The sequence below is a fragment of the Crocuta crocuta genome, unplaced genomic scaffold (genome assembly GCF_008692635.1).
Source record: "Crocuta crocuta isolate KB4526 unplaced genomic scaffold, BGI_CrCroc_1.0 scaffold113, whole genome shotgun sequence".
Taxonomy (NCBI): Eukaryota; Metazoa; Chordata; class Mammalia; order Carnivora; family Hyaenidae; genus Crocuta; species Crocuta crocuta.
This window is the reverse complement of record NW_027530368.1, coordinates 12,665,829-12,688,636: the sequence shown is the minus strand read 5'-3', so window position 1 is coordinate 12,688,636 and position 22,808 is coordinate 12,665,829. Positions and strand designations below refer to the sequence as shown.

General features: G+C 35.3%; 1 protein-coding gene across 5 annotated transcripts in view; it reads left to right on the top strand.

The window, feature by feature from the left end:
- SANBR (SANT and BTB domain regulator of CSR) overlaps nucleotides 1-18,306 on the top strand; it is a 58,815-nt gene extending 40,509 nt beyond the window's left edge. For 4 of the 5 annotated variants that reach the window (XM_077766458.1, XM_077766455.1, XM_077766456.1 and 1 more), the window contains 10 exons: nucleotides 2,599-2,744; nucleotides 3,497-3,596; nucleotides 5,045-5,077; nucleotides 5,902-6,001; nucleotides 11,722-11,813; nucleotides 12,730-12,761; nucleotides 12,840-12,913; nucleotides 13,369-13,481; nucleotides 15,509-15,600; nucleotides 16,494-18,306. In XM_077766458.1, the coding sequence (XP_077622584.1) occupies nucleotides 2,599-2,744; nucleotides 3,497-3,596; nucleotides 5,045-5,077; nucleotides 5,902-6,001; nucleotides 11,722-11,813; nucleotides 12,730-12,761; nucleotides 12,840-12,913; nucleotides 13,369-13,481; nucleotides 15,509-15,600; nucleotides 16,494-16,530 (819 nt within the window). In that variant the 3' untranslated portion in view covers nucleotides 16,531-18,306. The remainder of the gene's footprint in view (nucleotides 1-2,598; nucleotides 2,745-3,496; nucleotides 3,597-5,044; nucleotides 5,078-5,901; nucleotides 6,002-11,721; nucleotides 11,814-12,729; nucleotides 12,762-12,839; nucleotides 12,914-13,368; nucleotides 13,482-15,508; nucleotides 15,601-16,493) is intronic. The other variant, XM_077766457.1, reaches the window with a different exon arrangement.
- Nucleotides 18,307-22,808: the final 4,502 nt, after the last annotated feature.

Sequence of the window (22,808 nt, the reverse complement as noted above, 5' to 3'; positions counted from 1 at the left end):
GATGGCCAAGGATAGCTAAGATACTCTCAAAGAACCCAAAGGCAGAGTGCTTGCTCTGCTCAACACGTGTGAACTTATTACAAAGCCTTGGTATGAGGGTGATACTGGCGAAGAGTAGACAAATAGAGCAGTGCCACTTGGATACTTGACTGTGACAGAGGTGGCAGTATAGAGCAGTGAGCAAAGGATAGACTTTTTAGTAAGAGGTCCTGGAACATTGGGATATCCATTTGGGGAAAAAAATGGTAATGGAATCTATCCCAAACTACTCACACACACACAAAAATCTATATGTGAAAGGAGAATAATAAAGCTATTAAAAGATAATACCATAAAGGAAGCAGTTTTAATTTATTTATTTTTTATTTTAGAGAGAGGGAGAGGGCAGAGAGAAAGAAAGAGTCTTAAGCAGGCTCCATGCTGAGCATGGAGCCCAAGGCAGGGCTTGATCCCATGAACCTGGGATCATGAACTAAGCTGAAATCAAGAGTTGGATGCTCAATCAACTGAGCCACCCACGTGTCCATTATTTTTTTTAATTTTTTTTTTTTTATTTCTAGGAGAGAGAGACAGCGTGAGCAGAGGAGGGTCAGAGAGAGAGGGAGTCACAGACTGAAACAGGCTCCAGGCTCTGAGCTGGCAGCCAGCATAGAGCCCGACGCGGGGCTCGAACCCACGAACCGCGAGATCATGACCTAAGCGAAAGTCGGACGCCCAACCGACTAAGCCACCCAGGCGCCCCTATTTTATTTTTTTAAGTAAACTGTACCCCCAATATGGGGCTCAAACTCACAAACCCAAGATCAAGAGTTACATGCTATAATGAATGAGCCAGCCAGGTGCCTAAGAAAGAGATTTTTAAACTCCAGTACATCACCTACATTAAATAAACTTTAATAGGCAAAGTCATACGTAGGCTCAGATATTAGCAACATATCCATAAAAGGCTTATATTAAAATTTTTTTTTTAGCTACTACAAATCAATAAGAAAACAAGTGTTTTATTTTTTTAATGTTTGTTTATTTTTGAGACAGAGACAGAGCACAAGCAGGGGAGGGGCAAAGAGAGAGGGAGATACAGAATCAGAAGCAGGCTCCAGGCTCTGAGCTGTCAACACAGAGCCCAACGCTGGGCTCGAACTGTGAAAGAGCTGTGAAATCATGACCTGAGATGAAGTCGGACACTTAACCCAGTGAGCCACCCAGGCGTCCCATAATAAGAAAACAATAATAGGACCATCACATAAGAAGGCAGTTAGCTGGGGGGAAAACGTCATTTACCTGTCCTATAAACAAGAAAAGGAGTTCAACCTCATTTGTAATTGAGGAAATACAAATTAAAACCACAATGAGATGCTACTACATGCTCCCTAGAATGACTAAGATTAAAATGCCTTACCAAGTGTTACTGTATAGAGTAATAATACTCCTATACTTCTGAGAGTAATATAATTTGGTACACATGAGCACTTCTACACCAAGAAATGTAAAAGAATGTTCATAACAGTTTGATTTATAATAGCTCCAAACTGGAAACAACCCATCCATCAACTGTAGAAAAGATATGCAAATTGTGAATTTTCATACAATAGAATAGTATACATTAAAACAAATGTTACATACAATAATGTGGTTAACTCATAAAGACATAATGTTACACAAAACTAGTGAGGTAAAAGTATAGCTAAGTTTAGGGATGCATCCTTTAGTGGTAAAAGGATAAAAGCAAGGAAGTGAGTACCATAAAAGTCAAGGTAAAGATTATCTTTTGAGAGAAGGGAGGCAGTTACAATCAGGAATGGGCCCTTAGGAATTACAAAAGTGTTGGTAATATTCTAGTTTTTCAAATATATGTATAATTTTTTTAAGTTTATGTATTTATTTTGAGAGAGACAGAGAGAGAATCCCTAGCAGGCTTTGCATTGCCAACATGGAGCCCCATGCAGGACTTGAACTTATGAATTGTGAGATCATGACCTGAGCCAAAATCATGAGTCAGATGCTCAACCAACTGAGCACCCCAGCAGTATTTTGGGCACCCCAGCAGTATTCTCTTTTTTAGTGTGAACGAATGTGGGTTACATGAATATTCTTGGCTATTTGTGTTTCGTGCTCTTTTCTGTATGAGCATAGTTAACCCTTGAACAACATGGGTTTGAACTGCATGGATCCACTTATATGTTGATTTTTAAAAATAAATACAGTATAGTACCATAAATGTATTCTTTTCTTCCTTATGATTTTCTTACATTTTCTTTCCTTAGCTTACCTTATTCTAAGAATATAGTATATAATACATATAACACAAAATATGTGTTAATCACTGCTTATCAGTAAGGTTTCCAGTCAATAGTAGACTCTTAGTAGTTAAGTTTTGGGAAGCCACAAGTTATATGGATTTTTGACTGTGTAGGGGATCAGCATCCCTAAGCCCCGTGTTGTACAAGAATCAACTGCGTTTTTTTCCTTTAGAAAAAGTAGTAAAATGGCCAAATGACAATATGGCTGGCCAAAGAAAAACAAAAACATACAATCATCTTTAAAGGAATATTTCTATTACAAACCAACCTTTCTAATGTAGTATCTCTTACATGGCAGGGTTGTAAAGTGAAGGACCACATAGTTGCTCTTCACGATCAAGGTGAAGGTGGAGATTTGCTGTCGTGTCCAACCACTAGAATACTGGACGATCTGCACAAACACAAAGATGTCATTGTTGTGCCTTTTTCCAAAGATACAGTTAGGTGAGGCGGGGGTGGGGGGATGTGCTGCTGCAGCTTTGTTCAGTGCCTCCCATCTCAGAATCCTCTATTCCCTTGTGCTTCCCCAAACCAATAATGGCAGTCCCCACATAGTTTACGTCACTCCAGAAAGCTTACTGAAATTCTGTGTCAGCTTGCAGTAAGAGCAAGCAGGTGTTTATTTGATAGAAAAAATATGGGAGGTCCAAGGGAAAGAAAAACTGTAAGAGGTTTTGGTGATTGAAAGGTTGGGACTTGCAATTCAGTTTTTGAGGGTTTTTTTTTTTCTTTTCCCAGGTTACTTAAGCCCTTCTTAAATGCTTGATTGATACAACTAGAAAAAAAAAATGGTTAAGGTTACCTTTGCATAAATTTGAACTCCTTGATTTAATAATTTTTGAAGTCACTTCTGTCATTTTGCAATTGGTTAAGTGCAGTAAGCTGTCAGGTCGAGGGAAGGGGGACCCTTTCGTGAAGGCTCTTCTCACAGAAGTACCAGTCCTAGCAGCCCATTTCACCACCTGGCAAGTATGATGCTTGGAGTGCAGTGGTGCCTCCCCTGTATGGAGTGTCTTCTGCTAGGGGAAATCACTGGAGCAATTAAGAAATGGAAATGTTGAGGTGGCATGCCTTATACTCAAGAACTATATTTCTAAACATTTATAAAACATTTGCAATAAAAATAGGTATCATTTGCATTTAACTTCTTCTGAAATTGAACACTTCTGAACCCTAAAATGTCTTTTTCTTTCAAGTGATTCTGGGGTTGGCCCCAGTGATGAAAAGGGTCTAGACTCTGATGTTTTATTGGAGCCAAATACACCATGGGGCCCCAAAAGTGGAGAGCTCAATGCTGTGAGTAGCTTGTTTCACTTATTCTTTTTTGATATGAACAATAGATGACATTTAATCTTTGACAGAAATGTGATGAGTTTAAACTGAAATTGATATTTCTAATTAATAAACATTTACTGACTATCTGATCGTAACAAGGGTATTATGCTGAATTAGTAGGACTGTAAGGGTAATAGGACATGTTCTTTGCCCTCAACTAATAACTAATCAACTTAAATTTGGGGAAGGAATATAATATGTTCTTCAGAGGTTTTAATATGGACAAGTAGTGATTTAAGGATTGAAGATAGTATGAATGGGATATTTTGTCACCTCCTAATTCTATAAACTTTTTTTTGTATGAAATTATTATTATTTTTTAATTCAAATCAGGAATGCATTTAGTTTTTGCAGGGTTTTGAAACTGAAATATTTTTCAGGTGGCCAGATAGCTTTGATTACTTTGATTCTTATTAGTGACAACCAGGGAATCTCTGTATGCCTGTAAGCTTCCTGGCTTTGTATTGGCTGAGGTATCATTTACTTGAGAAAGTGAAATATTCTATGTAAAATGCATTGTAAACACCAAATGGCTACAAATATTCAATCATGAAAATTCTTTGATGAATTATATATATATAACAAATGAGGTTTCTTGAATATCCATATATAATTTGGTTCTTGAATTTATAATAAAATATAAACATTAAAAAGTGATTGAAATAGTTCAAAAAATAAATCATATTATCTCTACATGTGGTTTACTTATCCTTTGTAAATGACACTGGGACATGTTGATTTTCTTTTTTTGTTTTGTTTTTAATGTTTATTTATTTTGAGAGAGAGAGTGAGAAAGGGGGAAGGGCAGACAAAGAGGGAGACAGAAGATCTGAAGTGGGCTCTGCAATGACAGCAGAGAGCCCATTGCAGGGCTTGAACTCATGAACCATGAGATCATGACCTGAGCTGAAGTCTGATGCTTAACCAACTGAGCCACCCAGGCACCACCCACCCAGAAGCATTGATTTTCTTTTTCTTTCTGTCTTTTTTAAAATGTTTATTTATTTTGAGAGAGTGAGCAGGCATGAGCAGTGAGAGGGAATAGAGTGAGAGTGGGCAGAAAGAGAGGGGAAGAGAAAGAATCCCAAGCAGCCTCTATGCTGTCAGCACAGAGCCTGTTGCAGGGCTCGATCTCACAAACTGAAATCAAGACTCGAATGCTTAAGACTGAGCAACCCACGTGCCCCGATTTTCTTTTTCTTTTTTTTTTGTAAACATATACATCTTCCTCTAAGTAGCTGATATAAAACCTTGTAATACATCATTTTCAGCATGAGTTTTAAGTTGTTTCAACCTGGAAAGAAACTGTGCTTGCAGCTTTTTTCAATTCTTACATATCCACATGAAAATAAGGAGCTGCAATCTGAGTAGATACAGATTTATTAATCTCTTATTCCTTTGTCTTATAGTTTTTGTCACTGAAAAACTGGACTCTGCAACTGGTAAGTTAAGCAACTATACTCTACTTTTATAGATTCTTTCTTCCAAAATTAAAGTCTAGTTTAATAGAATCTTACCAGTGTCTTATTTTACAGACTTTAGTTCAAGGCACTTATCTTTTTCAGCTTCTACAATTTTGCACATACTGAAAATGCCATTGTGTAAAACAGACATATACTCCATTATCTGGTTACATACTCCATAAGTCTCTTTTTAATGACTTTTTTGAAGTCACTTTTAAGTCACATTAGGTCATAGAAAAAAGCAACAAATGTATTAAGTTCCAGATATTTGTTTGATTGATTGGTTGGCTGATTTTTTTTTAACTTCTTTGCCATCACTGCCATGTGCCACCAATATTCAGAAGAATGGAAATGGAATTTGGATCAGTGATGACAGAAAGCAGGGTAGATGCAGGAAGCTGATGCAGACATGGTTGAGTAATCCAAGGCCACATTTATCCAGGGAATGTGTACATGTGGTTGCTTATGGGACTACTTTAATATTAGCAATTAATATATTTTAATGTAATCCTAATATCAAGGAACATACATTCAGTTGAGTGATAGAGGTTCAGTTCGACAAATGCTGATGACCTATTATGTGCCCATCACTCTACCAGAATATGTGAAGGAAATAAATAAAAAATGTTTAATGTAATGTGATCCTATCCTAAATGTAGAACTTCTTATGGCCATTTCCTGAATGTTGGGTTAGGTATTGGTCTATCAGTTCTCGTTTGACTCACTAAATTTAGATAAATTTGAAAGTCCATTAGAGATTTATTAATATTATGTTTTTAAAAGGATGTGTATGTTTAATTCAGAAACAGCAATCATTATTTTCTGAAGAGGAAGAATATACCACTGGATCTGAGGTCACTGAAGATGAAGTTGGAGATGAAGAAGAAATATCCAAGAAACAAAGTACTGATTTCTAAGATAAAATCAAGTCTCACTTTTATGAAAGGGTTGCATTCTGAAGGCTTTAATGCAAGGGATGATGAATTAGCTTTGTAAGTCTACATTGTAGGTTACAACATGGAAAATAAATAAATAAAGGAGGCTTCATCAATTTTCTCTAACCCTGGCACTAACACAGAATAATCACAGTTATTTAAAAAATGCAATGTACTCAGAAGTAATCCTTCAAGTTTTCATTTCAAGTGTGACCTAAGGAGTTTCTCAAAATGTATGACTTACATCAGTGTACTGGAGATGATTTAAAGTGACACTCAAATGAAGCACTATACAATAGTAATCAGAGTATGATTTTTTTAAAAACTAAAAACATGATTTTATACAACTACAGAACAAACTTGTATCAAAAATTTTCAACTCTTTAGTGAGAGAAGTAGGTAAACTAGGTTCAAAGAGCATTTGAAGACTTGGGTATTTATAGATAGCACTTGAAAAAGAACGTTAAAAAGGATTACAAGTTAGATGCAAAACTGATGTCCTACAAGGCAGTAACTGATAACCTTTGAGGTTATCTTTTCTTCTAAAAAGGAATAATTTGCATTTCTATTAGACCCAAAAATCTGCAAGTTAATATAAAATTTGATGTCTTCTGGGCCTTTAATCAACGTAGATAGGAAAGTCAGACAGAAAGACATTTCCTTTGAGAATTAAATAATTCTTACATGGGCCTTTTTTTTTTAATGTAATTTATTGTCAAACTGGCTTACATACAACACCCAGTACTCATCCCAACAAGTGCCCTCCTCAACGCCCACCATTCATTTTCCCTTCCCTCCCTCTCTTTTATAACTTTTCCCCCCTTCCCTTCTACCATCGTCTTCTGTTAAGTTTCTCAAGATCCACATATTAGTGAAACATATGACATCTGTCCTTCTCTGACTGACTTATTTCACTCAGCATTAATACCTTCCAGTTCCATCCATGTTGCTGCAAATAGCAAAATTTCATTCTTTCTCATTGCCATGTAGTATTCCATTGTATATATAAACCACATCTTTTTCCATTCATCAGTTGATGGACATTTAGGCTCTTTCCATGATTTAGCTATTGCTGAAAGTGCTGCTATAAACACTGGGGTACATATGCACCTATGCATCAGCACTCCTGTATCCCTTGGGTAAATTCCTAGTAGTGCTATTGCTGGGTCATAGGGTAGTTCTATTTTTAATTTTTTGAAGAACCTCTACACTTTTCCAGAGCGGCTGCACCAGTTTGCATTCCCACCAACAGTGCAAGATGGTTCCCATTTCTCCACATCCTTGCCAGCATCTGTGGTTTCCTGAGTTGTTCATTTTAGCCACTCTGACCCGTGTGAAGTGGTATCTCAGTGTGGCTTTGATTTTACATGGGCCTTTTAAATGGTCTTCCAATATGATACTAAAAGAACATGCAACTCTCCCGACTTTTATACAATTTTTCTCTATGTGTTCAATCCTCTTATTAAAAACTAGTCCTTTATCAGTTACTTTTAAATCATAATTAGTCAAGGGGAAAATGCTGCTGTGTTTTGTGTGGGCTTTTTTACCTACAGTTGATTGAGGTAGAATTTGTATATAATAAAATTCACCCATTTTTAAGTGTACATACTGAGTTTTGGCATACAGTTGGGTAACCACCACCAAAATCAAGACCTAGAACATCACTCCAAAAACTTAACCTCCTGCCCCTTTATACTCCTCTAATGTCTCATGTAAGCAGAATCCTAAGTGTGTGTGTGGCTTCTTTCACTTAGTATAACATTTTTGACATTCATCCAGATTGTTGTGTAGTTTGTTTCTTTTTACTGCACAGAAGTATTCTAATGTGTGAATATATCATAATTTGTTTGTCCATTCACCATTTCATGGACATTTGGGTTGATCCAGTTCTTGGTTATTATGAATAGTGCTGCGGTGAACATTTGCATACAAGTCTGTGTGGACATATGTATTCATTTTTCTTGGGTAGATACCTAGGAGTGGAATCGCAGGGTCATATGGTAAGTGTTATGTTTAACTTTATAAGAAACTGCCAAACTCTTTTGCAAAGTGACTACCATTTTGTATCCCACCAGCAATGTATAAGAGTTCCAGTTGCTACACGTTTCTACCAATATTTGGTATTATTATTACCTTTTTAACTTTAGCCATTCTAGTGGGTATATAATTCTGGGCATCTTCTCATGTGCTAACTGGCCATTTATATATCTTTTTCATGAAGTGTCTGTTTAAATGACCTTTTGCCTATTTTTTAGTTGGATTGTTTGCCTCATTACTGAATTACAAGCATTCCTTATATATTTTTGGATACAAGTCTATATATTTTACAAATATTTGCCCCTAGTTTGTGGCTTGCCTTTTAATTTTATTAATGATGTCTTTTGGGAGCGTCTGGGGCACAAAGTCGGTTAAGTGTCCAACTGTTGGTATTGGCTCAGATCATGGTCTCACGGTTGTAGGATGGAGCCCAACGTGAGATCATGGGATAATCTCACAGTCATGGGATAGAACAGCATGGAACCTGCTTGGGATTCTCAATCTCTCCCTTTCAGCAGTTCTTTTTTTTTTTTTTTAAATTTTTTTTAATGTTGTATTTATTTCTGAGAGAGAGAGAGAGACAGCGTGAGCAGGGGAGTGGCAGAGAGAGAGGGAATTACAGAATCCAAAGACAGGCTCCAGGCTCTGAGCTAACTGTCAGCACAGAGCCCGACACGGGGCTTGAACTCACAAACTGTGAGATTACAACCTGAGCCGAAGTCCCACGCTTAACCTAACCAACTGAGCCACCCAGGTGCTCTTTCTCTTTTCTTCTATTCCTGTCCTGTGCATGCGCGCACACTTTGTCTCTCAAATAAATTTTTAAAAAATAATGTCTTTTGAAAAACAAAAGTTTTTAATTTCACGAACTCTAATGTTATAGTTTCCCTTTTATGTTTCATACTTCAGTAACTAAGAAATCTTGGTTTACCCCAAGGTCACAAAGATTTTCTGCTATTTTCTTCTAGAAGTTGTAGGATTTTAGCTTTTGTATTTAAGTCTATGATCCCTTCCAGATTAATTTTTGTATATGGTATAAGTTAAGGGTCAAGCTTCCCCTTGTTTTCCTATAGGCATAGCCAGTTTTTCCAGAATCATTTGTCAAAAAGAGTATACTTTCTCATTGGATTGGATTACCTTGACACTTTTGTTAAAAAATCAACTGATCGTTTACATGTGGATCTATTTTTAAACTCTTTGTTCTCTTCCATTGATTCTTATGTCTCTTTTACATCAGTATATCAGTACCACATGGTCTTAATTTTTGTAGCTTTTAGTGACTCTTGAAATCTGGTGATGTGAGTCCTTCAAATTGTTCTTTTGTTTATAGATTATTTTTGTATTTCTAGGTGCTTTGCATTTCCTGCCCATTTTAGAATAAAGATAACTATTTCTACAGAAATACTGCTGGAACTTTTATTAGGATTGTGTTGAACCCATATGTCAATTTGGAGAGAATTCCTTTTTTTTTTTTTTTTGAAACAGTGGCAAGTCTTCCAATCCATGAATACAAAATATCTCTCCATTTATTTAATTCTTTAATGTCTCTCAACAGTACTTTACAGTTTCAACATAGCAGATATTGAACATCTTTTGTTCAATTTATTCCTAAGTGCTTTTTTAAATGCTATTTTAAGTGAAAGTAGGTTTTTTAAATTTTTCCAATTTTTCAGTTGTTGCAGTTGAACTTGTTTCCTGTGTCTTTGCTAGTTTCACATAATTTTTCTTTGCTTATTAGATTACGTTCCAATATGTATGTCTTTTATTCCTTTGTCTTTCTTTTTTACTCTCATTAGGACCTCATATTGACTACAAGTGGTGACAACACATTTCCTTGCCCTGCTCCCTATCTTAAGGGGAAAGCATTCATTCTCTAACCATTCTTTAACCATTAACCATTTAAGTATAAAATGTTAGTGGTTGATTTCTCATAAATGCCCTTTCTCAGGTTGAGGAAGTTCTGTTTCTAATTTGTTGAATTATTGTAGTGAATGGGTGTTGAATTTTGTTAAATGTTTTTTCTCCATCTATTTAGATGATGATATAGGTTTTCTCCATATTATCAGTTTGACGGATTACATTGGTTTTTCAAATGTTATACCAGTCTTCTAAAGTAAACTTCACTTGGTTATGAAGTATTCTTCTTTTTATATATTAATGTATTTGATTTGCTAGTATTTTGTTTTTGTTTTTGTTTTAAATATTTTGTTTATTTCTTAGAGAGAGCGTGAGCAGGGGAGGGTCAGAGAGAGAGGGAGATACAGAATCTGAAGCAGTCTCCAGGCTCTGCGCACCGAGCCCGACACGGGGCTCAAACTCACAAACGTTGTGATCATGACCTGATCCAAAGCCGGACACTTAACCGACTGAGCCACCCAGGTGCCCCAATTTGCTAGTATTTTGTTAAGGATTGTTTGTGTTTATGAGTGATACTAGTTTTTTGCTTTTAGTTTCCAATGACGTCATCTTCAAGTTTGGTTATTAGGATAATACTGATCTCATAAAATGATTTGGAAAGTGTTCTCCTCACTTCTCTTTTCTGAAAGAACTTGTGTTCTATTTGTATTATTTCTCCCTTAAATGTATTATAAAATTATCAGTGGAGTCATCTGAGCCTAGAGTTTTCTTTTGGGGAAGATTTTTAATTAATTATGAATTTAGTATCTTTAATGTAGTGCTATTCAAGTTTTCTATTTCTTCTCGAATCTGATAACTTGTCTTTCAAGAAAATTCTCCATTTTTATCCAAGTTGTTAAATATATTGGCATAAAGGCGGCTATAATATTTTCTAAAAAATTACACTTTAAAAATGTAAATACTCAACTTTTTACCTCTCTTTGATTATTTGCCAGTACCTGCATTTGGTGGTTTATAATATTTTTGTTCTGTTTTTATCATTGTTTTCTTTAGAAGAACTTGTCTTCACACTCTGTTATCAAATCTCACCCTACCATGTCTTTTTAATGTTTGGTAAACATTGACCTAATGTACTATCCTTACCTTCAAAGGTTGAGTTTTGAGAAACACCTCTTTCCCTTCCTTCTTTTCTTTTCCTTTCCTTTGTCCTCTACACTGTCAGCCAGAATAAATTCAGAGTTTTGATTATAGTTCAGAGTACAATTTGTCCCAAATCTGCTTCCTTCCAAGATCATTTCTGTCTTACCTCCATTTTTGTCCCCATAGCCCCTTCACACACCCCCAACCAAAGATATTTTAAAGCTTTTTTTCACTTCCATTCTCAAACTGTGTTTTCCTAGGTTATGGTTATTTTTTTTATATATAAAAATTTGGAATTAGGTGTTAAATCCACTATCAAATTAGATTCAGAGAGATACATATAGTTTTCCCCAACACTTTCAACATTTAATTCATTGGGACTTTGAATTCATTGCCCTGATTTTTTTTTTTTTTTTTTTGTTTTTGCCTTCAGGTTTTCACCAACTAGAAAGAAGAAAAGTAATTAAAACCCCTGTAACACATGTATAATTTGACTTATCCATACATTTATTTTTTATTTAGAGGTAATTTGTTAGTTATAAGAAACAATTTTTTTTTTTTTTACAAAATGGTTTTATTGTTTGGAAGTAAGTAACAAGTGCATTGGAGAAGTATGTGAGACTTATGCTCATAACATTGACTTTCTTTTGTCAGGAAAAAAGGAAAAGCCAAAGAAGTTCACAAAACAACCAAAAAAGCAAATGTCTTCACCCTGTGGTCAGAAGAAAGAAAAGGTGTTAGAGAAGGTAATTCTAAATTGTCTATTATTGTTCTAAAGTTCATATTAAGAAATAAGCAGGCAAATGTAGCCAAGAAAAATCTGAAGTAAGAACCTACCACAGTGGAATGCTAGCATTATAATAATAAACGAAGAAGTTCCACATAAACTGAGATTAAAGATCTCTAAAATATATTGATAGGCGAGGAAAAGTATGTATAGTGTAGAATGGATAGAGGAATCTATAGATCCTTATATATGCATAAGATATCTCTGAAAAACTGCACGGGAAATTGATAAGACTGGTTGCCTCTAAAGGGAATGGAATAGGGGACTGAGACTTTTCACTGTATGTGCTATTTGTAACTTTTGAATTCAAAACCAGTAGTTCAAAAATGAGATAAATAAGTAGACTTTATAATTTTTAAATAAATTATGTTTTATGACCTTTTAAAATAATCCTTATTTCACATGCCTTTGAAAGCCAGGTAGGAATAAAAGGACAGTAGTAACCACATTTGACTAAAACAGAAATCATGGATTCCAAAAATGTATGAAGGGCTGGGTTGAGACAAGTTCCATACAATTATATTGGGCAGGTTGTACGTTCATCTGCGTGCTAAGTGCCACAAGCACACAAATGGGTGAGTTCTACAAGATTGTGTAAGCTGGAGCTTCCAGGTCAAACACATAAAGCTGGGTTCAAATTCTAGGTTTATATGTCTTTGGACAAGTTCCTTAACTTCTCTGAGCCTGTTTTATCATAGAAATTATTATGGCAGCTGTCTCATGTGGTTGTTGCAAGGCTTAAATGAATAATACTTGTAATGCTTTTGGTACAGTGTCTTGAATTCAATAAATGTAAGCTGCTTTTTATTTTTAAGTATAACACTAATCAGTAAATACATTCTAATTAAACTTTAATGTTATCTACTCTTTTTTAGTCAACTTCTACTAGAGATATGTCTCCTTTCATGTGAGTATTGCTCCTTAGTCCAATCAGATATTCACTCTTAAAGCATCAATGCTGATTTTTGTTTAAATTTTCTAATAGCGTGAGTATGCAGAAGAATAAATGGGATGCCACAAGATCCTTGAGATTCAACCAGGATGCACAAAGGGAAGATGGTAAGCTTTAATATTTAGGTAATGTACAGATTAGGTATAAATACAGTGATAGGAATCTTTCATTTTATGAAGTATGCTGAATAGCTTTAAAAGCTCCAACTGGATTAAGGCCCAGAATTTGAACATTCCCTGGGAATCGACCAGAGTTATATTAGTAGACAATCCCAGCTGATATTTGTGTATTGTTTTATGTACCTGTGGTTTGGAAGTCTCAGACTGACTTGCCCATTACTTGCACTCTGAAGATGACTGAATATCATATTTTAGTTTTGTTTACAGTGATCTTAAAAGCAGCACAATTACCTATGTATGAATCATTTTGCCACTCACTGCCTAAAGTTCTTCAAAGATAAATACGTGTAGATGTCTATAAAATAGTATCGAACGCTATTTTCATAAATTCTTGATAAGGAAATGTGTGTTATAAGTTATAACTCATCCTTATAAAAAGTTAGGTTTATTATATATTTTACCTCCAGATCAGCGGCGGATGTCTGAAATTACAGGGCACCTAATAAAGATGAGATTGGGTGATCTGGACCGAGTCAAGTCAAAGGAAGCAAAAGAAGTAAGAATTATGTGCTAGTGCACTGTGCTTGCATAGATATGCCTTCCTACTTTATTTTCGTCATGAGTAATATAAAGATGATTTAGGCAGAATTTCTAAAAACTAATTTAAATATTTTAATATATTTTTATATTCTGTACCAGTTAGTTCACTCACATAAATGTTGTCCACCTTCATATCACCCGTGGTCCATAGGTCCTCTATAACACGCATAATAAAGTAGGTCATTGCTGAAAGTGTAATGTCACACCAGGAATAGATTAGCCGTCCATTGCTGACTATCTAGAGGGTGACATTTTGGAAGTTGCTGATTTCAGTCAATTCTGTAGGCAGTGCTTTAGATGTTATTTCTAAAATAAGATGTCATCTTGCTAAAAATGATGACTGGAAATACCCATGTTCTTACTAAAACCATGCATTAGTCATAACACTGTATATTAACATTATTATTGGTATTATGTATCACAAAAACTCTTGCCCTAATTCTTTTATTTAAAAGTTTACTTTCCTAGTTTTATAAAACTAAAATCTTTCTTTTTTAATTTTAATATCAATATAATTAACATTGTCAAAAGTTCTAAAATCATTGCGACCTTGATTAGGCAAATATTTCTTAGCTGAGAAACCAAAAGCACGATCTATAAAAGAAAAAACTGACAAATTGGACTTCATCAAAATATGAATGGTCTTTTTGAAAGACACTATTAAAAAATGAAAAGAAAAGACATAACCTATGAGAAAATATGTGTAAAACACTTATCTGATAAAAGATTTGTGTCCAGAATATATAAAGAACTCTCAAAACTCAATAATAAAAAAATTCAGGGGCGCCCGGGTGGCTCAGTCGGTTAAGCGTCAGACTTTGGCTCAGGTCATGATCTCACAGATTGTGGGTTCAAGCCCCACGTCGGGCTCTGTGCTGACAGCCAGCTCAGAGCATGGAGCTGTCTTCGGATTCTGTGTCTCCCTCTCTCTCTGACCCTCTCCTGTTCATGCTGTCTCTCTCTCAGAAGTAAATAAAACATTAAAAAAAATTTTTTTTTTAATTCAGTAAAAGTAAATGGGCAAAAGATTAACCAAACACTTCATGAAAGAAGGGATACAGATGGCAAATAAGCACACAAAAAGTGCAGCATCATTAGTCATTAGGAAAATGTAAATTAAAACCTCAGTGAGATGCCACTGTATACCAACTAGAATGTCTAAAATGAAAAAAAAAAAAAATGCTGGCCAGGATGGAGAGCAACTGGAACTCTCATATATATTTGGTAGGGATGCAAAAAGGAATGGTCACTTTGGAAAACAGTTTGTCAGTTTCTTATCAAGTTAAACATTTACTCACCATAGAGATAAGTTCACACATGTTTATACTGGCTTTGTTCAGAACTGTCAAAAATTAGAAACAACCCAAATGTCCTTCACCTGGTAAATGAATAAACTGTGGGGCTCTGTGCTGACAGCTCAGAGCCTGGAGCCTGCTTCAGATTCTGTGTCTCCCTCTCTCGCTGCCCCTACCCCGCTCATGCTCTGTCTCTCTCTGTTTCTTAATAATAAATAAATGTTAAAAATTTTTTTAAAATAATAACATAACTGAATCTCCTACACTTCACAGTAAGTGAAAGAAGCCAGATTCCAAAGGCTACAGACTGTATGATTCCATTTAGATAATGTTTTTGAAAATACAAAACTGTAGGTTCATAAAACAGAGAAGTAGTTGCTGGGAACTGATTATGGGTTGACTTATGAGAGGAACAAGGGGATTTTCTTGGGGGTGGAAGTGTTGTATGTCTCCCTTATAATGATGGTTACACTACCATATGCATTTTTAGAACTCAGAACTGTACACTAAGAAGGGTGAATTTTTACTGTATGTACAATTATTCACGTAAATTATAATACAAATAGCCTGAATTTTAAAGATCAAAATAAAATTACTTCTAAGCTAAAAAGTAACGCCATGTTAATAAAACAGAATTTCTGTTGATTCCATAAAAGTAATAACTTCATTTTGCCCCTTTACTCTGCAGTTTGCAGGAGGTATTTATTCCAGGCTTGAAGCGCAAATCAAGGCCTCAGTGCCGGTCACTGCCCGCCAAAGCAGCTCAGAAAAAAACACAAGGTAAAGCAGCATAAACAGATCCAGAATGCCACTGGCTTTGAAGTGATTTCCTCTTTTTAGGGAAAACTACGTGAACAATAGAGGCACATAATTGGAGTTTGTTTTGTTTCAAAGATTAGATCATCAAGACATTAATCAGAACCAGAATTTAACTTTAAGACTCAAAAAGCTCATAAGCACCAAATTTAATGAAAATATAGTTTTGGGTTTTTTTTTAAGTTTTCTGTTTACTGAATTAGCTCTGTTCTGAGCCACCTGCTGATAAGAATGTAACCTATACTGCTACCATGAATTAGTAGAATTTTATACTGTTTATGGGTTATATATTATTATTTTATATAAATCATTGAAGTCTTTCCTGTTCCTTAATTTATTTCTCTTAATAAAAAGTAACTTGTGGGTCCTCTGTCACTTTATGTCACAAAATTTCTTTTAAATTATAACAGTTATTGAGATTGGATCATTAATACTACAGATCCAGATGCCTTATCAGCAATTCTGAAATCCAGAAAACTCAGAAAACCATAAAGACTTTTTATACATTTGTGGCAACTCAAACCCAGCTGAGCTACTATGATGCTATTTATAGTTTTTATTTATCACAATTAATTTAAATGTTCATTTGTTACACTTAAAAAGTATTAATGTGTTTGATGAAAGGGCACTACTTGAATCCATAATATACAATATATGTACCATATTTTCTCCCCCACACCCACAAAAATCTGAATTCCAAAATATGTCTGACTCTAAGGGCTTTTAAAAATGGATTGTGGAGCTACATGAAGTTTGATTTCACTCTGATACTGTCAAGCAAACATAACCTGAAGTAGCAGCAAATTCCTACTGTTTTAGAAGCATCTCTGATCTTCTTTTCTATTTAAAAAATCTAGGTCTAAAAGCCGTTTTGGTCCAGGGCGTCCTGCATAAAGCATCTTAACTGTAACTAAAAAGAAGACACACCTTTGGACATCTGAAATTGCTCACTTCTTGAAGATCTTCAGAACAATGACTTCTAAATGTTTTAAGTTATTTACTGATTATTCCTGTAAACCACATAAATCATAATGCTAAGGGAAATGTATAGTTAGGTCTTTTGAAGTCTAATTGTAAATATGAAACTTCTTAAATCTGATTTTCCTTTAATGTGATGCTATGTAGAAAATTAATATTTACAAATTTGCATAGTTAAGACTCCTAATATTTGTTATCCTTTATTTATTTGAAAGATAGGAGGCCTAAACTCTCAAGTAGCTAAGACTTGTTAAGACCATAATAAATTAAGGAACACAGCTGGTGATTGTACTGTGCATGTGCACTGATTATAGTATGTCTTTGAGCTGTAACTCTTGAGATAGCATTGAGAACTGCAGTTCGTGTGATGAAACACCCAGTGATGCTAATTTTAAGTTTGCATGAATATTAAGGAGTGACAGGTCTCAAGCCTGCATTAAATAAAGTCTCAAGGTGTGAGGTATTTCCTGTGTTGGGCAAGAGGGTTCATTTTTTTCAGCATTAATCCATCCACGGAAAGCACAATGTTAATCCAACTTGTTTTTCTTTCGATTTTTCATGCTTATCTATTGGTTATCTGAGCTGGAATTACTGATTATTCCTCTTCTCTGTGAAGCTAGTGCCATTCTGAATTTGTTAAAATAACTGTTGATAGTTTTAGGATAGTAAATCATTTTAGTTGTATAAAACACCCATTGTGCAGTTCTCAGGGCTCTAAACCCAACCATGTTTCTAAAGCCATTCGAATAGCACCATTAAACAGTTACAATTACTTACTACTTTAGCAATGTCTAGAAGGAAACATTCCCAAATACATTTGATGGGTGAAAAAATGGCATGCATTCAGTAGAAATCAAGCTAAATTCTATTTTATAGATCATGTTTTAATTTTTCTAACCAAGCAGAAAGAGTGCTCAGGGAAAATTTGTTCCAAACCATAAGCATATAAAAAGTTATGTGTTTAGAAATCACATATAGTCCTCTGGGAAACTTAAAATGCACTGTTTGTATTTTTAGTCTTCATTGTCTTATAATTGGAATTTCTTCAAATTATTTAGAGAACAGATTTTGATAATGTGTGACAGAATGGCAGTTTCCATTGAAATGTTGAACCATTAAACTCAGTTAACATACAGAAATCATTTTTAGGGACTATTTTAGTTAATAAATGAAACTAGATGTTATTTAATGTTACAGGTATGGCTTTTCCAAGGTTTTCGAACTTCTGTTTGGAAATTTTGTTACAGTTTATGTATTTGTCAATTGTTTGATGTTTTTGAAATAGATTATAAAATTTTTGTTTTCAAAAAAAAATGTTTTGTACGTGGTCTATAAGCTCTTATTTGTTTCTTTTACTGTACTTTCTGATTAAAAGGATTTAGGTCTGTACATGTTATATAGTGCTGTGACAGTCACAACTGGAAGAGGAAGTATACTCTTTAGATTTTTAACTGATGATTAAAAAGGCAAATTGCTTCTCCCCTGGGAGGACTGTACCAGTGGATTGATTTTTTTACAAACCAGAACTTATCAGAATTTTATTCTTTTCAGAATAGGCTTTTTATTTTGTAATCATCTGTAATACATAGGACAGGTACCACAAACATTTTAATCAAACTCTTAATAGTATTTCTTTTGCCAAATACTTTGAAAAGGTTTTATCTTACATTAACTCTGTTTGCATTTCTTTAATTGAAATAAATGTTAATGACAAAAATTGTTTGAAAACTCCCTTGATCTGAATCATTCCATCTTCTCAGAAAAAGTCTGAATGGGCTTCCAAAGCACAGGTTTTCATGAAAAATTAGCTCTGTTACAAGATGAACTTTATAAATTTTAAGATTGTTTTAAGTGAGGTTATCCTGGTAAAGATTCAGCAAAATATTTAGGGGATAAAATATTTCAGAAAAGATGGTCTGTTAGGAGTGGTTATTCCACACTGTTGCACCATGTTTATAATTTTCCCTCTTCAGAACATTCAGCCAGATACTGTCAGATATGCTACATGGCTTTGGAAGCTGAGGCTGAAGCCCTTTTATGCTAATCTGCTAAGGGCAAATTTAGTATTTAAAAAATGCCTTTCACATCTAATATCTGGGATTAATTCTTCAGCTATCCTTCAGCTATTGAGCAACTATAATGAATCTCGCCTTTTCATACCCCCTATTTAAAAGGTACTGGGCTACCTAACTAGTTCAATTCAAATAGGCTAGCTCTCCCCCTCTGATTTAAAGCTAATCTATTGGAGAAGATGATGTGGTAATAATGTTATTCCCACCCATATGGGATTGTTGGAGGACTAAATGATTTAATAGATCTAAAAAAAATTATCAGTACTTTCTGGCTGATAGTAAACCCTCCATAAATGTTAACTATCGTTGTTGCATTGTTATTTTAATATTTGGAAAGTAGCCTTAAATTCTTTAAGATGGGAGTTTTATATCCCTCTTCCTCTAAGTTGAATTACTAAGAGTGTGTGTGTGTGTGTGTGTGAGTGTGTGTGTATTTAGTGCAAGAAAAAAAGAGGCACCAAATACTTTGGTGGTTGTTATGGCATCATGTGTTACTTTATTATATTAAAGGTCTTGGCGTTACTTAGACAAAGTAAAGAGCAACTGAGGAAAGAGCTATGTAGGGAAACGATTTCCTGATGTTGTTAATGACCTATGCTGTTTTCAAAGAGGTTTACTGAATAGAGTGAGAACTGCAGCATAGTCTTAATAACATCCCTCTTTCCGAGATGCATTTTTCCTTGAGAAAATGTAGCTAGTTTGGCTCTTCTTATTTGTCTAGGACAAGGCTAGCTCTTATCAGACTTTAGGTGCTATAGGAGAGTAGTTGCTATTTGTTGAATATGTATACTGAGGATGGTGCTAGCTCTCTTACATGTTTTACCTCCATTAGCCTCACAATGAACCCCCAAATCAGGTGTTATCCATTTTATAGGTAGGGAAGAGAGTGCAGAGAGGTGAAGTAACCCACAAACTGGGATTGGAATCTGGGCCTATCAGCAAATTCCAACACATTGAAACCATTTCACCATGGATTGCTTTAGACAGTCCCTCCTGGAGTGCCTCTTGCCTCATGGCAGCTCCTTCAGGCTGGAAATGGCTCACTGCCTATCATTCCAATCATGTTTATCCAGCTGCCTACTTGCGTTCCTATTGGGAATACCGATAAGTGTCTCCAACTGAACATAGCACAGAACCTGTGCTGTATCCCACCCCCCCACTCCCTGCTTGTTCAAGCCCAATCTTCCCAGTTCAGTAAAGCACTACCACCCACCCAAGTGCAAAAACCAGCTACTCAGCAATTATTCCTGTTTCTCTCTTTCCTCCACTTTTCCACATCCAATTCATCAATAGATCCCAAACATGCCCTTACATCCATTTGCTTCTCTCCATCTCCATTATCCCCATGCCAAGTCATTAACATCTTCTACAGGAAGTGTCACAATAGCCCCCTAAGTAATTCCCTGGCTTCCACTCCAACCTGCTCTTCACAAAGCAACTACGGTGATTTTGAAATGTGAATTAGACCACATTACTCCCTGCTTAACTCTCCAGTAACACCCCATCAAACCTAGATTAATATGCAACCTCCATGGCTCAGGTTTCCAAAGTTTTACTTGGCCTCGCCCCTAGTTGCCTCTCGATCTCTTTTTCCATCCTGCTTGCTACATTCCCCTCATATTAGCCTACCTGCTCTTTCAGTTCCTTCACATTAGCTGTTTCCACTATGTAGAAAGCTCTTTGTAGTAATTCAGATGTTAGGTTACATGTCACTTCCTCACAAGAGGCATTTCCCATGTGTTCAATCTAAAGTAGTTACCGAGGTCACTCTCATCACATCATCATAGTTTATTTCTGTACATATCTGACATTATTACTTGATATTTTTAAATGTTTGGTGGTTTGCAATCTGTCTGCCATGCCAGAAAATGAAATTAAATGCATCCAGATTGGAAGTAAAACTCCCATCTATTCACAGAAGAAATGATCTTATCTGTGGAAAGTCCTAAGAAAACCGCTAAAAAGTCAATAGAGCAAATAATTGAGTTCAGCAAGATTTTAGGATATAAAATCAATGTACAAAAAATCAATTTATTTCTAAACATTAGCAATTAAAAATCTGAAAATGAAACTATGAAAACAATTCCCTTTCCAGTAGCATAAAAATAATTTTAAAGTATAAAAAAATATAAAAAATTTTTGAAGAAAGGCATACTCTGAAAACTATAAAATACTGAAAGAAATTTAAAAAGAGCTAAATAAGTGTGGAAAAATATCCATGTCCATGGATCAGAAGACTTAATATTGTTAAGATGTTAATACATCAACTTGGTATACAGCTTTAACACAATCCCTTTCAGGATCTCAGCCAGCATTTTTGTAGAAATTGACAGGCTAATCCTAAAATTCATGTGGAAACTCAAGGAACCCAGAACAGCCAAAACAATTTTTAAAAAGAACAAAGAGGATTCACACTTTCTGATTTTAAATCTTACTACAAAGCTCCAGTAATCAAGACATGGAATACTAACATAAGAAGAAACATATAGAACAATGGAACTGAATTGAGAGTCAAGAAATAAACCCATGAGTCTATGGCCAATCGAATTATAACAATAGTGCATTTTAAAACCTTCAATTGGGAAAGAATAATCTTTTCTACAAATGGTGCTAGGACACCTGGATCGCCTCAAGTTGGTTTTCGTATAACACCTAGTGCTCATCCCCACAAGTGCCCTCCCCCATGTCCATCTCCCTCCTCCCCCCTACATCCATGAGTCCTCAGTTTGTTCTCAGCATTCAAGAGTCTCTCATGGTTTGCCTCTCTCCCTTTCCCCCACCATTTCCCCCCTTCTTCTCCCCCTTGGTCCTCCGTCAAGTTCCTCCTAATCCTCCTATACTTGCAAACATATGATATTTGTCCTTTTCTGCCTGACTTATTTCGCTAGTTTCCTTAGTTTTCTAGTAACTACGTGTAAAAATCATATGTTGCAACTTTACAGTTTTTGAAATATTTTAGATATTCCTAAACTATGAACTTTCTTAACATCACTGTCTTGCCAGATGACCAGTACTGAACCTTAACTAATGCTGACCCTCCTCCTTGCCTCCCCCTCCCCCCATATACACATAAACAGGCTTCCTGTTGCTCTGCCTAATTAACCACGTCCCTTTGGGTCTGTGAGGTTCTGTAAGCCCCTGCTCCCGCTAACCAAGTTCTGTACAACTCACCCACTGGCAAGAATACAAGGTTGGACCTTTCAACCACTAGAACAAAATTTTTTTAATTGACAATTGCAGAATTGTGGAGTGTTTTTACATTGATCTTCTGCTAATGCAATTAGCAGTATGTTTTGCATGTATGATTTAATAAATCCTTGAATCATGAATGAATGAATAAATAAATAAATAAGTAAATGAATACATGAGTTTTTTCGTGGGAAGGTGGGTGCGATTCTCAGTGGGCAACCAGAGCCCAATGCCCCACACACCCTATGTCCTTACATGAAGCTGTCACTGAAATGGACCCTGCCACTCCTCAGCACTCCCTCATGTCCACCTCAACCCCTGCAAGCAGAGCATCAGTCCTCTGCAGAGAAGAAATCCTTTTGAGATTTTTGAAGATTATAAGACAGTCATTTTGCAGAATGCCCTTAATATTTGGATTCATACAATGAATCCTCATATCCCATTGAGAAGCACACAGTGTCAATTTGTACATTGTTGATGGCATTAAATTTGATCACTTAAGATGATGTCTTCTAATTTTCTCCACTGTGAAGTTACATTGCATCTTTGTAAATTAATAGGTATTTTATGCAGAGATACTTTGAAACTATACAAATATCTAATTCTTCATCTCATTTTTATCTGCTGGTATTAGAATCCATTGATGTTTCTCTCTTGAATTATTTATTACCATGATAATTACCAAATGGGTTTTTTTCTAATTCTGTTCTACTGTAAGAAAAAGGTGCCTCTTCTCCCCATACTTTATTAATTTGCTTATATCATGAATTCTATTTAATTCAGTACGTTATAATGTATAAATATTATTATAATATAGTTATCTCAGATTTGGCCAGTGAGAATGCTGCAATTGTATATCTTCTTGACATGTTGCCATAATGTTTTGCTTTTGTTTTTTGTTTTTATTTGAGGACTTCCATATTTCCTGGCACA